The following is a 12,460-nucleotide window of genomic DNA, read 5'->3' as shown; positions in this document are numbered from 1 at the left end:
ATGACTAAAACTTATCACAACTTTTATAGTTGATGATAAAAATACAGGGGTTAGTATACTGCATGAAACAGTAATGATTTTGTCAAGCATAAATAATGTAACTCGAACAATATTTTTTTTAAACTTCTAAGAAACCGAATCGTAATAAATATGTTATTTTATGCGAAACTTGTACCTAAAAATTATTGAATCGTTGGATCTTTTTATTTTGTTTGCAAGCAGTTGACATCCTTGTAGATTTTCGAAAACTGTTGTAACTTTTAGGAATATAAAAAAAATACTTGTTCACTTATTAGAGTCGAATTATTGTTCAGTATTAGAAATTTTCAAAAACAATCACTTAAAAATTATGTTTAACTATGTATAAAAGATAGAAATACAGACCCAGAACGCAAAATATCTAAACAAGTGCTTGAAAAATACGTTCCCATTTCCGTTCGTTTGTCTGTGTGTTTTTCTGGCAACACAGATGATTTTTATTGAACACGTAATCTTCGAAACTACTGGACCGATTGTTGTCGAATTTTGTAAAATATTTAGATATACAGCGTGTTATTGAAAGGTACGTACAAAATAAAATCGGCAATTGGTCTCAAAGTATGTGTGCTAAAATTAAAAAAAAGTTCAGGTAAAAGTGTTCTTCTTTTAGATATAAAACTTATTAAAATTTATGTCCAAATTCCTTGTACGCCTCTGATAAAATGGTCATCTTTCGTTTCTATAGAAACAGAAGGGTCGCGTATTTTTACTTCCCGAGCGTAAGCAAAGGAAGTATTGTAAACGAATCCGTCGGCCGATTCTCTACTTTTACATTTTCTCGACCTTTTATGATCCCTAGAGGACGAACAAATAGGTCTCCCGTTTCCGTCTGTCCGTCTGTCTGTCCGTCTATCTGCCTGTCTGTCTGTCCGTCTGTCTGCCGTCCCGGAATTTTATTAGACAGGTAATCTCCGAAAGTACTAGGCCGATTATTGTCAAATTTTGTATTTACATTAGGAATATCATGTAGATGGTAAACGCTAACCAAAATTGGTTTACTCATACCCACCAATAATGTGATGACGTCACTTCAAAACTGTACATAGTAAATGGGTTTTAAATTGTATAAAATAACATGTAGTTTGTGATTTCGAATTGAGTTTTTACTCGAAACGTCCAGATTTTTGGAAAAAAAATCAAAATTATGAAACAAAATTTTGCAATTAAATTTGGAATCTGCAAAACCGAATGCTTTGAAATTTTGCAGATGATTTGCAGTTATAATAAGCATGAAAAATTGTTAATCAAAATATATTCACTTATCCCCTCCAAAAAATTGATGACGTCAGCTCAAAAGATTGCCTGATAAATCCTACCTAAAATGTAGAAAATGTGATAAGTCTGTATTTGTGATTTATCATTCCATTCATATTTTTTGGATTTGCGTATACAGGGTAACTCAAAAAAATTATCATTGTATTTCAGGAGCGAGGAAACTTTTGTCGAAACAAGTTTCGACGAATTATTTTATTATTGTTACAGTTGCTAGGATTTACTTAAATAAGTTCATTTTACTTATTTATGCTTCAGTAGCGTCTATAGGGGTTAATTTTTCCCTTATAATATTGATAACACAATAAGTTTTTCAGGCTTCTTATTAGACTTCGCGAAGAACTGTCAATTTTGTTGTACCTACCCTTCAATAACACCCTGTATTAGAAATATCATGTAGGAGGTAAAACGATAACTTGGCTAATCATCCCCACCAACAATTTGATGACATCATTTCAAACAATTCTTTTTTAAAATTATTTAAATGTTGTAATATGTAATACCCTCCTATACATATGGTGTTCGAATCCGCTTTGAGTTTTTCCCTAAACGACCAAATGTTGACAAAAAAATATTAACATATTACCACTAACCCAGGATATAACAGTTCGTGGCCATGCGGGCATGTGGACCGGCGGTCGCATGTTCGAAGCCAAACTTGGCCATTTGTTTTTTCTCTTTTGCTCTCGCACTGTGTATTATCTATGTTTATGAAGTCTTAACAATTTTTTTATTGATTAAATTAAGAACGTAGGTATAACCCCATTTTCTGGAAAAGGTGAGAATACGCACGTCTCTTTTTAATAAGAATTATAATAATAATATTCAGAAGATTTTGTTCAACTGTAGTTTAATTAATAATTGTAGTCATCTGTTTTGAGGCGACAACCTCAGTCAAATCAAACAAATTTCTACGTAACATTCTTCCAAACACTTGAAGTTAAAGCTTGTTGTTATTGCTGAGAGACCATTTTCCGCCCCCATGACGCAGGGCCTGCAAGGGTGTTATTTATGCAGCTCATTTTTATTTTATGCAAGTTATCACAAACAAAAAACATCGCAAAATCTAATTTTACAAAGAAACGGGATTTGTTGAACTTCTACTTCAGGAGCGAGTGTAGTTCTGTCTAAATAAACTTCGATCTTTTTTTCAACACTGAATAAGTTACGTCATTTCACGATGACGGAAGTCTTTTAAGAATTTTCAGCTTACTCAAAAGTTTTCGAAAGATAACACAACTCTTTCGGCAGTTTTCGACAGGCATTGGGAACCTTGCAGTTTAAATAGAAGGAAGTATTGTAATCAAGTCCATAACTAGCTACTTCCATATTTTTTCAACGTTTTATGACCCCTAGAAAACGAAAACATAAAATTTTCGTTTTCGTCTGTCTGTCTGCCGTCTGTTGTCTACCGTCTGTCCGTGTCTGAGTCGATTTTTATTTTAGATTTTATTTAGATTATACAGATAATCTTCTAAACTACCGGACCGATTGTTCAAATTTTGCATGTAGGTATATTAAAAATATCGTGTAGATGGTAAAATGCTAACCAGAATTTGTCTGATCATCCCCACTAATAATAATGATATGCCATCATCTTCAACTTTAACAACACTAATAAATGGTATTTAATTTTTATAAAATAACATGCTTCTCCAGTTTATGAATCTGTGTTGAGTTTTTACTCAAATTTTTGTAAAATTGTATAACATTTCGCCATTTAACTTTGAAATTGCAAAGCCGAATGCTCTAAAACTTCGCAAATAGGTTATAGGAAACATGGTAAATCGTTAATCAAAATTTATTCGTTTGCTACCCATCTAAAAACTGACGACGTCATCTCAAAATTTTGCCGAATAAATCCTACTGAAAATATGCAAAATATGATAAGTTTATACTTGTAATTTATCACTACATTCATATTTTTCAGAATTACTTATACAGAGTGACTAAAAAAAAAATGAATGAGTCAAATTATTTATTAGCGTCACATTGCACCTATCCAAGTTGATATACACACATCCGCAAGTCAAATTTTATAATTTTTCAAAGAAGCTGGATAGGATATATTCATTGTACTTCAGGGGCGAGGAAATTCTGTCGAAATAACCTTCGAGCAATTTTTTCAACATAGACGGACGTGTCCAAAAATAATAGACAGACAGAAAATGCTTCAAGTAGATTAAACCCCTGAAAATTCTTTCTCTTTTTGACTGTGAATACATGAAATTATTTGAACAGACTTTCACAAATATGCCCCTTGACGATAAAGACCAAACTGGGTCCGTATTACTTAGGTGGAAATCTGCCCTGGGGAAGACTAGAGGAGAAGATAAAAGAAAACAATCCGCAGGGAAAAATTATCTATATGTGTGAAGACAAGAGAAAACTGGAAAATAATGAAAGAATTATATTTACTTTGAGCGTATAAATTTACGACAAAGTAAGCTGTCTCAAAGTAGTATATGTAAATAATAGGATAGCAAGTTCGCAAAGATTTTTTATTCTGTTAGCAAATGCGTTGTTACATTTATAAGTTACACAAACTAATGCTTTATAGATTATGGGTGATGTGAAGAAAGGGGCGGTGGTTACCCGAGTGAAGAATGAAGATTTATTACCGAGGGAATTTAAGACGGGAAGCACATACTGAAAAATTAATGGGTAACAGTGTTAGTTAACAAAAAGTTGTGGACGTTGAAGTTGTTCAAATCACGTCATAACAATGCTTTACTTACCTTTATTGATTTGGGCGAAAACTGTTGTAGCTGCGACAATACATTCTGTTTTATACAGCTGAATGATTTGTGCACTGGGTTATTTGTAATGAAAGACATTTAATAGACTGAAAATTATATTCACTGTCAACGTGTTCACAAAAGCTCTTATAGAATAATTTACAGATATAGTTACAATAAAATTTACAGGATTACAGCTTCTTTGGCGGAAAGAGAAACATGATAAAAACCTTAACAGTATCCATAACGAATAGAACCCTCGAAAATTCCTAAGTGTACAAAACACAAAGCCGTCGAAAAAAAAACGTTGATATGTGGACACACTGAAACACGTTTCTCATTCACCTTACTTCTGCCGACACTTACACATGTAAAATATTTAAATATTTATATTATATACAATAAATTCTCATAATTAGCAAAAAGATAACTAAAGCTCCGTCCATTCACATATGTACAAACATTGAAACAAGTCCGTATCACATCGGGGCCTCACGCTAGCGATGATAGCCTGGGTACAGCAGCGCAGGGCCCCACCGGCCTCAAACCAGGCCGGGGGGCTTGACGTCAAGCCCCGTCACCATGTCCAAGCCCGGCATCTGCGCCGACGGCGGCGGCGTCTGGTTCATGGATGCGGGCGAGTTGACGTTGTTGGTGATGTCGCTCTGGCTGTTCTCCTCCGAGTCGCTGCACGAGTCGGAGCTGCCCTTCTTGCCGTTGCCGTTGTGGGTCTTGACGTGCTTGGCGAGGTGGTCCGACCGCATGAACCTCTTATTGCACACGGGACACGCGAACCTCTTCTCGCCGGTGTGGGTCCGGAGGTGGCGCTGGAGCTCGTCCGACCTCGTGAAGCGCTTCCCGCAAAAAAGCCAATTGCACACAAAGGGCCGTTCGCCGGTGTGCCACCTGAGGTGCGCCTTCAAGTGCGACGTTTTCCCGTACACTTTCCCGCAACCGGGGATGTGGCAGCTGTGGATGTTCTTCTTGCGGAGGTGGACGCCTGCAGGTCCCAGTCTTTCGGCTTCTTGGCAATTCGGGCAGTCGCAGGTGGCGCGTCCGGTGTATCGACGCTGTGACCTGAAACAGAAAAACGTATACTGTACACAAGCGAACAAGTATTATGTTAATTATAGTACACTTTTGCAAATTGAAAATACTTCGAATCTCTAATATTATAATGTTTGACATTTTTACAATAATTATTATGCTTGGATATACAGGTGTGGAATCTTTCGATAGTTCGGATCAATCCTTCAGAAAAATGCGGCAACATTTACTTATTTTTTTAATTAATTATTTATAAATAATACTTCAACACCTACTAATTACATATAATTTAATAGTTTTATCTTTAATAGTTATTTCGTAGCTTGTCATGACGTGTAGGAATCATTAATATTTTTTAATAATAATAATAATTAACATGTGATAAATTGGTAATCTTTTCGAACACTGGACTCATATTGATTAATAATAACCAAGTAGGCTAGATCAGAGTCCCGAAGGTCATGGAGATATATGAATCCATGATCACTCGTAGCGCACGGGAAGCTTGGTCTTTGTACATACTACATACCCACAATGATAGAAAGTTTGCCTGAATGTTGGTCATTTTTGAGTCAATTGCACATCTTAATATTATAATATTGAGTATTTTACTTCTACTTGTCATGGGTGTGTTAACTTCTGTTGTTTTTTTGTTATTAAAACAGTTCGTTTACTTTGTTGACAAAACTTTTTCGCTTCATCTCAGAAGTTTACTTGAATTTCATTTTTACTTCCCGAACGTAAGCTAAGGAAATACATATAGTATAATCGAGTCCATCGGACGAATTGCCACTTCTATATTTTCTCGACGTTTCATAACCCCTACAGTACGAAAAAAGTAGTTTCCCATTTCCGTCTGTCTGTCCGTCTGGTGTCTGTATCAATTTTTATGACACACGTAATCGCCGAAACTGCTGGACTGATTGCTGTCAAATTTTGTATGTATATTAGAAATATCATGTACGTGGTTAAATGCTAACCAAAACTTTGTTAATCATTCCCACCAACAATTTGATGACGTTATTTCAATGAACTATATTTTAAACGTCTACAAACACACTGAACAAAGCAAAATAGTAATTTTCAATACTTAAAAAATTATCCATAAATTTGTGTCATAATTATCAAAACTAATTTTTTATCTCGCTTCACTTGTATAAAATGTATCAAAATTTACATCTAAAGATGTTGTGTTTTGGATATATGATATGTTGAAGTACTGAGAAAAGCCGAAGACCGACCATGGCCAATTTAGACGTTTTGTTTACACGGTTGTCATGGAAACGGTGTGTGCGATAGTGATAGTAGAGTGCAAGCCAGTCCTACCGCGATAGTGCCCAACCGTGGTAACTCCATTGCCGGTTTTAATTTTCATTCTGCGCGAGTAAAATTGTTTGATGGTAAATAAAAATAATACTTCCAGGGTCAGGGAAGTTCTGTCGAAGTAACCTTGGACCAATTTTTAGAAATAGTACATATAATAAAATCAATAAAAGTCTCGACTAACATTGATAGTACTGCCGACTTATGTGCTGATTTCTTTAAGTCAGTTTACTGCCATTATGACAACAACCTTAATGAAGACGAATTATTTGAACTGTACTTTCCAAACAGTGATTGTGTTTCCAACGTGGAATGTAGCTAAAATATTGTATTCGATTCAAATCGCCCACAGGCTGTTAATACCGGGTGTCTGGAAAATGGCGGATTAACTCTCCGCTACGCTTTTAACAATCTACTGGTGAGTCTGGGAAAAATAGTAAAAAAAATCGTTTTCACATTTTGGTGGAGTTATAATGATTTTAAAATTGCTTCTTTTGCTACGTTTAACAACTAAACAGCTCATTCATTATCAGAATAACTACTAATAAAACTTTTAGTTAATATTTTTCTCGCCCATGACCATGTTTAATTACCATTTCAGTCAGACTGCACAAAGATATGACTGTGTTGTTTTTGTAATAATTTGATAAAATTCCACTTGACAACAATGTTTGCCTGATATAAAGCGAAGGTGGATTTCAGTCACCACCGTTACTAAGAAACCAGAAAGTAAGCCGGACGTATTCACACATTAGGTGTGCAGTGTTGCCAATTTTACTTTTACAAAATTACGTTTTTTTCGTAATGTACATCATAAAGAATTTTTTTATTATTTTTTTGGGACTCCCGAAACCCCCGTGTATAACGTACTGAAAAGTTAATCCGCCATTTTCCAGACAGGCGGTATTAAGAAATGTCTATCAAAATCATTCAAATTCACATCAGGAGTTCCACAAGGTAGATCCAGTTCTCTTTCTGATATTTATTAATAGTATTTCTCACCAATTTCAATACTGTCCTTACTTACGTACTTCGCCGATGACTTTAAAATTTATCACAGTATAAATACATAAGATGATTGCCTCAAACTTCAGAAGGATATTAACAGTTTGATTAGGTGGTGTGAGTTAAATATTATTTTATTAAATTTTGACAAATGTAAAATTATTACTTTCATCAAAAAAATTCTCAAGATAATATTCCAGTACCGCCTAATGGATTTGTGAATTTTTTGGTGTAGAAACTAAATATTGCTAAAAACAACTATAGTTATACAGAAAAGTTAAATTTAACAGGTCTGAGCCCTCTGCAGTATCGAAAAGACAAAGGCACGTGCCCCCAAAATTACAACGTCTTCAAACACATTGGACATACCAAAATATTGATTTTCAACATTTAAAAAATTATCCTGAAGTTTGTATCAAATGTATCAAAACTTACATGTGTCTTGGATATATCGTTGGTAAGGTTTCGATAAAAGCGAAAGCCAAATCATGACTCATCGTTGTCATGGAAACCGCACCTCTAGTTGCTGTATTTGGCAGAAATCGGGTCACATTTGAAACAGAGACCGCTGGTAGTAATTCAATTACGGGAGTTCATTTTCATTCTGCGCGAGTGAAGTTGTTTGATTTTAAATAAAAATAATGAATTCGGTTGAATAGTTAATAAAAAATCGTGCTCTGTCTTACGACGATAAAATTGTAGTGAAAAATTTAGGAAGAGCCATCCCCGATTTATAAATAAAAAAAGTGTTCATGGCAAAATGAGAGATATTCATAAATATTTTCATAGACAGAACAAGTATGATCAATTTTTGTGGATGGACGGTTGTGAAAAAAATAATAAATTGTTTCGTATTATGTGTGTCTCCTCAGTAATGAGTTAAAACCAAAGGTATGTGGACAAATACTTTTTTAATTTTATTGAATGTATTATTTGCGTCACACAATTTCGTCTACTTATTAATTGGTAATAACAATCTGTTTTAAAGCTTCATATTTGACTCATCAATCAAATTGTGTGCCCCCATTTTAAAAGGTCACGAGCCGCCACTGACTAAAAGATTTGTCTTGGTTTAATACATACAGCACAACACATGTTTTCACCCGTTTAAAGAATCTTGGAAAAGAATCTTGAGGTAGAATTGTATTTCAGTTTTACTCAATTCTCTCACTAAATGAAATTAAATTCCAACTGGCGTCAAAAAAATATAATATTACGAAAATATCAAAATGTCAGACATGTCAAAAGCATCAAGCATTTTAAAATTATTGTAAATGTCAACACAAAATTTAACTTAATTTCTTAGTATCACTTTGTGCAATGGTCAAATGAAAAATATCCCAGATGGGATAGTAAAACTGTAGTTTCTACGTTTACATTTATACGTAAAGTAATTTTTGAAATAAGAGAATCTCCACTAATTCCTATCGAATTCTACCACGAACTTCTGCAGTAATAAATTTTTGCCAAAAATTTTGCCGAAGCTGGAGAGCTTTTTTGCTAAAAACGTGTTGCTCTTATGTTTTTACCACAAATTGTAAGAACCTTTTTCAAAACCCACCCAAGACGAAACAAGCTCTAATTACCTTGGGGACGGTACTTGCGGTGGGAGTCCTCCTGCCCCCGATGTGGGCGACGGCGCGGATCCTGTCGCATGCAGTCCAAACGACGCCCCCACGGTCTGCGCCCCCGGCAGCATGCTCTTGTACGTATCCTGCAGCAGGTGCTGCCCCGACGACAACAAATGGTTGGAAGCCGCCAACGAATGCGTCAAACTCGAGTAGTCCGTGGAGTAGTTCGCCGCCATCTGGGCGTGCATTCCCGCCGCCCCACTCATGTCGAGCCAACTGCCGGCGGTCGAGTGTACGTCCCACCAGGCGTTCGCCGACGCCACGGAGTCGCTTTTAATGCCTCCGTGGTGTGTGGCACTGGACATCGTGTTAAAGGGCCACGATTCGTACGGGTGCCTCGAGTAGACCGAGCCGAGGTGGTGCGCCGTGGCGGCGCCCTCCACCTTGCCCAGCAGCGAGGTCTGGTGGTGGTGCACGTGGGAGTTGTCTGCAACAGCCGGCTGTGAGGTGGCCCCCGGAAAGTACAGGTCGCTGCCGTACGAGGCTGTGGTTGGGACGCTTGAGCAAGAGGTCATCACGGATCTGCTGGAGTAGGTGGGGTTGGATGAGGATGTTCTCTGCGAAGGTAAGGAACTTGAGGACGAGACGCCGGTGCTGCCGGGCGACGGAGCACCTTGGGGACTCTTTTTCCAGGGATGGAAGCCCTTTCCCACGGCGGCGTCGGCGAGGGGCGGTGGCGACTTGCTGGAGAGTTTGTTACATTGCGCCGCGAGCATCGCCAAAGGGGTGCCGCGCAGGCTGGGGTGCTCCTGGAACAAAAAGAGATACGTTGTAGAAAAATTAGGAACCTACAGATTCGTACAATAGATGTGAATGTACAGCAGAAGAAGAAGAAAGCGAAAATTAGAAAGGAATAAGGCCGAAGGGTTGAGAAGTCTTGATCTTCCCTGATGGTTAATAAATTACACTTTTTCTTCACTTTGTCAAAATTTAATTTAATTGGATATCCATTATAAAAAATATAGAATTAAGCAAAGCATATTAAGCTCTTCTGGTTAGTAAAAAAGTTGGATTTAGATTAACTACTTTGATTTTGGCGGATTATTTTGGTTTCGTGACATCAGTTCAAATCTTTAGATTTATAAACTTGTGTGATAAACCAGAGATTTTTTTTAAGTAAACACTTGAACCTAGTAAACAGTTTTAGCTCTGTTGTAAGTATATGTACTATACAGTGAATAAATGATTTATTTTGTTGTCTTGTGGGTGGCTGTATACAGAAAAAAGGATAAATTACCACGGACTATGAATGATTTCCACTTTCGTTGTAATTTTGCCAGAATACACAACATGGCATGTAATAAATATGTAGTTTTCTTTTCACATACACTTGTTTCACAATGAAAAAACAACTCCCACAAGTTCAATTCAATTTTGAAACGTTTGCCAAGATTTTTGTCGAGGTTTCTAACGTCAAGGAAATTACTCATGTATTAAGGTTTTTTGACCAAGGTGATACGAGAATTTAAGGAAATAAAATGGTCGGAAGTTAGTTCGACAGAACTTCTCTCGCCCCTAAAATACAGTCCAACAAATTCCGTTTCTGCCATGTAGTCTTTTAAAAAGTTGTACTTAGTTAACTGTCAAGACTGTCCCTTTTCTTCGCGCGACATGTTATCAAATGTTCGTTAATATACCTATATATTTTTTCTATCGAATAGCACTTTTTCCGAAATATTGCTAGTTGTGCTAGCGCATATACCTATACAATTACTACACTACATCAGTACCTAGTAAAATTTTACAACCGCTACTTTGAGAGATTGTCGGACAATGCAAAGGGATAATGATGCCAATAAAAGGAGCGCGCCCCCAGTGTATAGTGGGCTAAAAACATCCAGGGTTGCATTGAATTTGTAATTTATGGTTTTGTGGGTTCAACCTTCATGGTTAACTTTGAAATACCAATAAAATTTTACTAGGTACTGATGTAGTGTTGTAAGTATACTTGTATTTTTTTTTAATTTCTTTTTACTTCACGAAAATAAGGTAGTAAATATGTATGTTTTGTAATTTCATGTTTTCTGGACGTTTCATAAATCTTAGAATATGAGAAAGTAGTTTTTCCGTTGCGTCTATTTTTGTTGCCTGTGGTCTATTGATATTTTTATTACTCTGAAACTACTAATTTAACAGTTGTGAACTTTTAGATTTAGTTTAAATATAGATAAACAAAACCAAAAAAATACATCATTAAAAAAATGGTGTTTTATAAAACAAAAACTGTTTTTTTGATGAATTTATTTTGTCGCGGGGCTTTTTTGCCGGAGTTATTTTGTCTAGGGATTTTTTTGTTTTGTTACTGTGACGAGGCAAGAAGAGAAGAAAATGAGTTCTGGCCACTTTGGAAAAAATATAAGTGTATATATGTAGTAAGTAGTGGAGAGACCAAAAAACAACTGGCAGAGTGAAATAAAAAAAAAAACTACACGAAATTGCAGAACGGATGCGTGAGTAAAAAAACTCGAGAATTTATGTAGAGAAAACAAAGCAAGAATTTTTTCCTCGAGAAGCATTTACGAAAGCATAACCATACGCCCCAGGACATCAAAATTCTCGATATCATCTCCTGAAATAAAGACGTCCGACGTTTCAATTCCCTCTTTCTCTGCCCATCAATTGAATTCAATGTAAATTCAACACACAACTCCCATCCCAAATCTCCAGCCCGACCACACAACATCGCACTAAATAACTCCGTATCGATTAATATTTTGAGTTATGGCCGAAAAGTTCTCACAGCCGTTCCAGTTAGGAAGTAATTAACAAGAGGGTGACCTTCGAAGAGCCGGGTCCAGTAGTAGCTTCTTCCATTATGCGCTTTTATGATTTGATTGCCGAGGGCTTTCAGAGGACCCTTGAGTGATGGTCGGACACAATGCGGCAAGACGTGGTCGGCGACGCCCAGTGGCAGCGTGATTGGCGGCCAAGATATCGACCAAGAAGACGCCAAGACGCGCTTTTACATCCCGACCGATAGCTAAAGAAAGTATTGTAACTGGGAATGTCTAATTTCATGTTCCGCAGTGTACAACACGAAAACCTAGGTTGTCTATCGAAAACTGCACTCTGAGATGTGATGAAAATAATCCCGGGATACAGTTATGGATTTTCCTGAGTGAAAGTGCCTAATCTGCGCTTTCAATTAGACAGCTAATGGAGCAAGCAGAATGCGTAAGTCAGCGTGTTCCACAACCATAAAAATACGCAATCGTGCCCATAGCGTTGGTTGCGGAAAACATACATCATCACTAACTACTACCTGCGATTAGCTTGATGGGTAATGATAGCGTGTACAAAAACTTGCCGATATGTGCTATTTCATCAATATGAATAGCCCCTATTGCTGTCACATATGCAGATTCTAATGGTAAATAATATTTTTCAGAGTCAATTGTACGGATT

At 36.6% G+C, this 12,460-nt stretch overlaps 1 protein-coding gene across 4 annotated transcripts in view; it reads right to left on the bottom strand.

Annotated features, from left to right (window-relative positions):
- Positions 1–4,175: 4,175 nt before the first annotated feature.
- LOC135142938 (transcription factor Sp9-like) overlaps positions 4,176–12,460 on the bottom strand; it is a 153,985-nt gene continuing 145,700 nt past the window's right edge. For all 4 annotated transcript variants that reach the window (XM_064074766.1, XM_064074757.1, XM_064074772.1 and 1 more), the window contains exons 2-3: positions 9,011–9,804; positions 4,176–5,126 (exon numbers count right to left, since the gene is read on the bottom strand). In XM_064074766.1, the coding sequence (XP_063930836.1) occupies positions 4,592–5,126; positions 9,011–9,771 (1,296 nt within the window). In that variant the 5' untranslated portion in view covers positions 9,772–9,804 and the 3' untranslated portion in view covers positions 4,176–4,591. The remainder of the gene's footprint in view (positions 5,127–9,010; positions 9,805–12,460) is intronic.

This window comes from Zophobas morio, unplaced genomic scaffold, assembly GCF_036711695.1.
Source record: "Zophobas morio isolate AGI-343-1 ecotype UQ-CSIRO unplaced genomic scaffold, CSIRO_AGI_Zmor_V1 ptg000004l, whole genome shotgun sequence".
Lineage (NCBI taxonomy): Eukaryota > Metazoa > Arthropoda > Insecta > Coleoptera > Tenebrionidae > Zophobas > Zophobas morio.
Note: the sequence above shows the minus strand (reverse complement) of the source record. Positions and strands in the feature narration are given on the sequence as shown.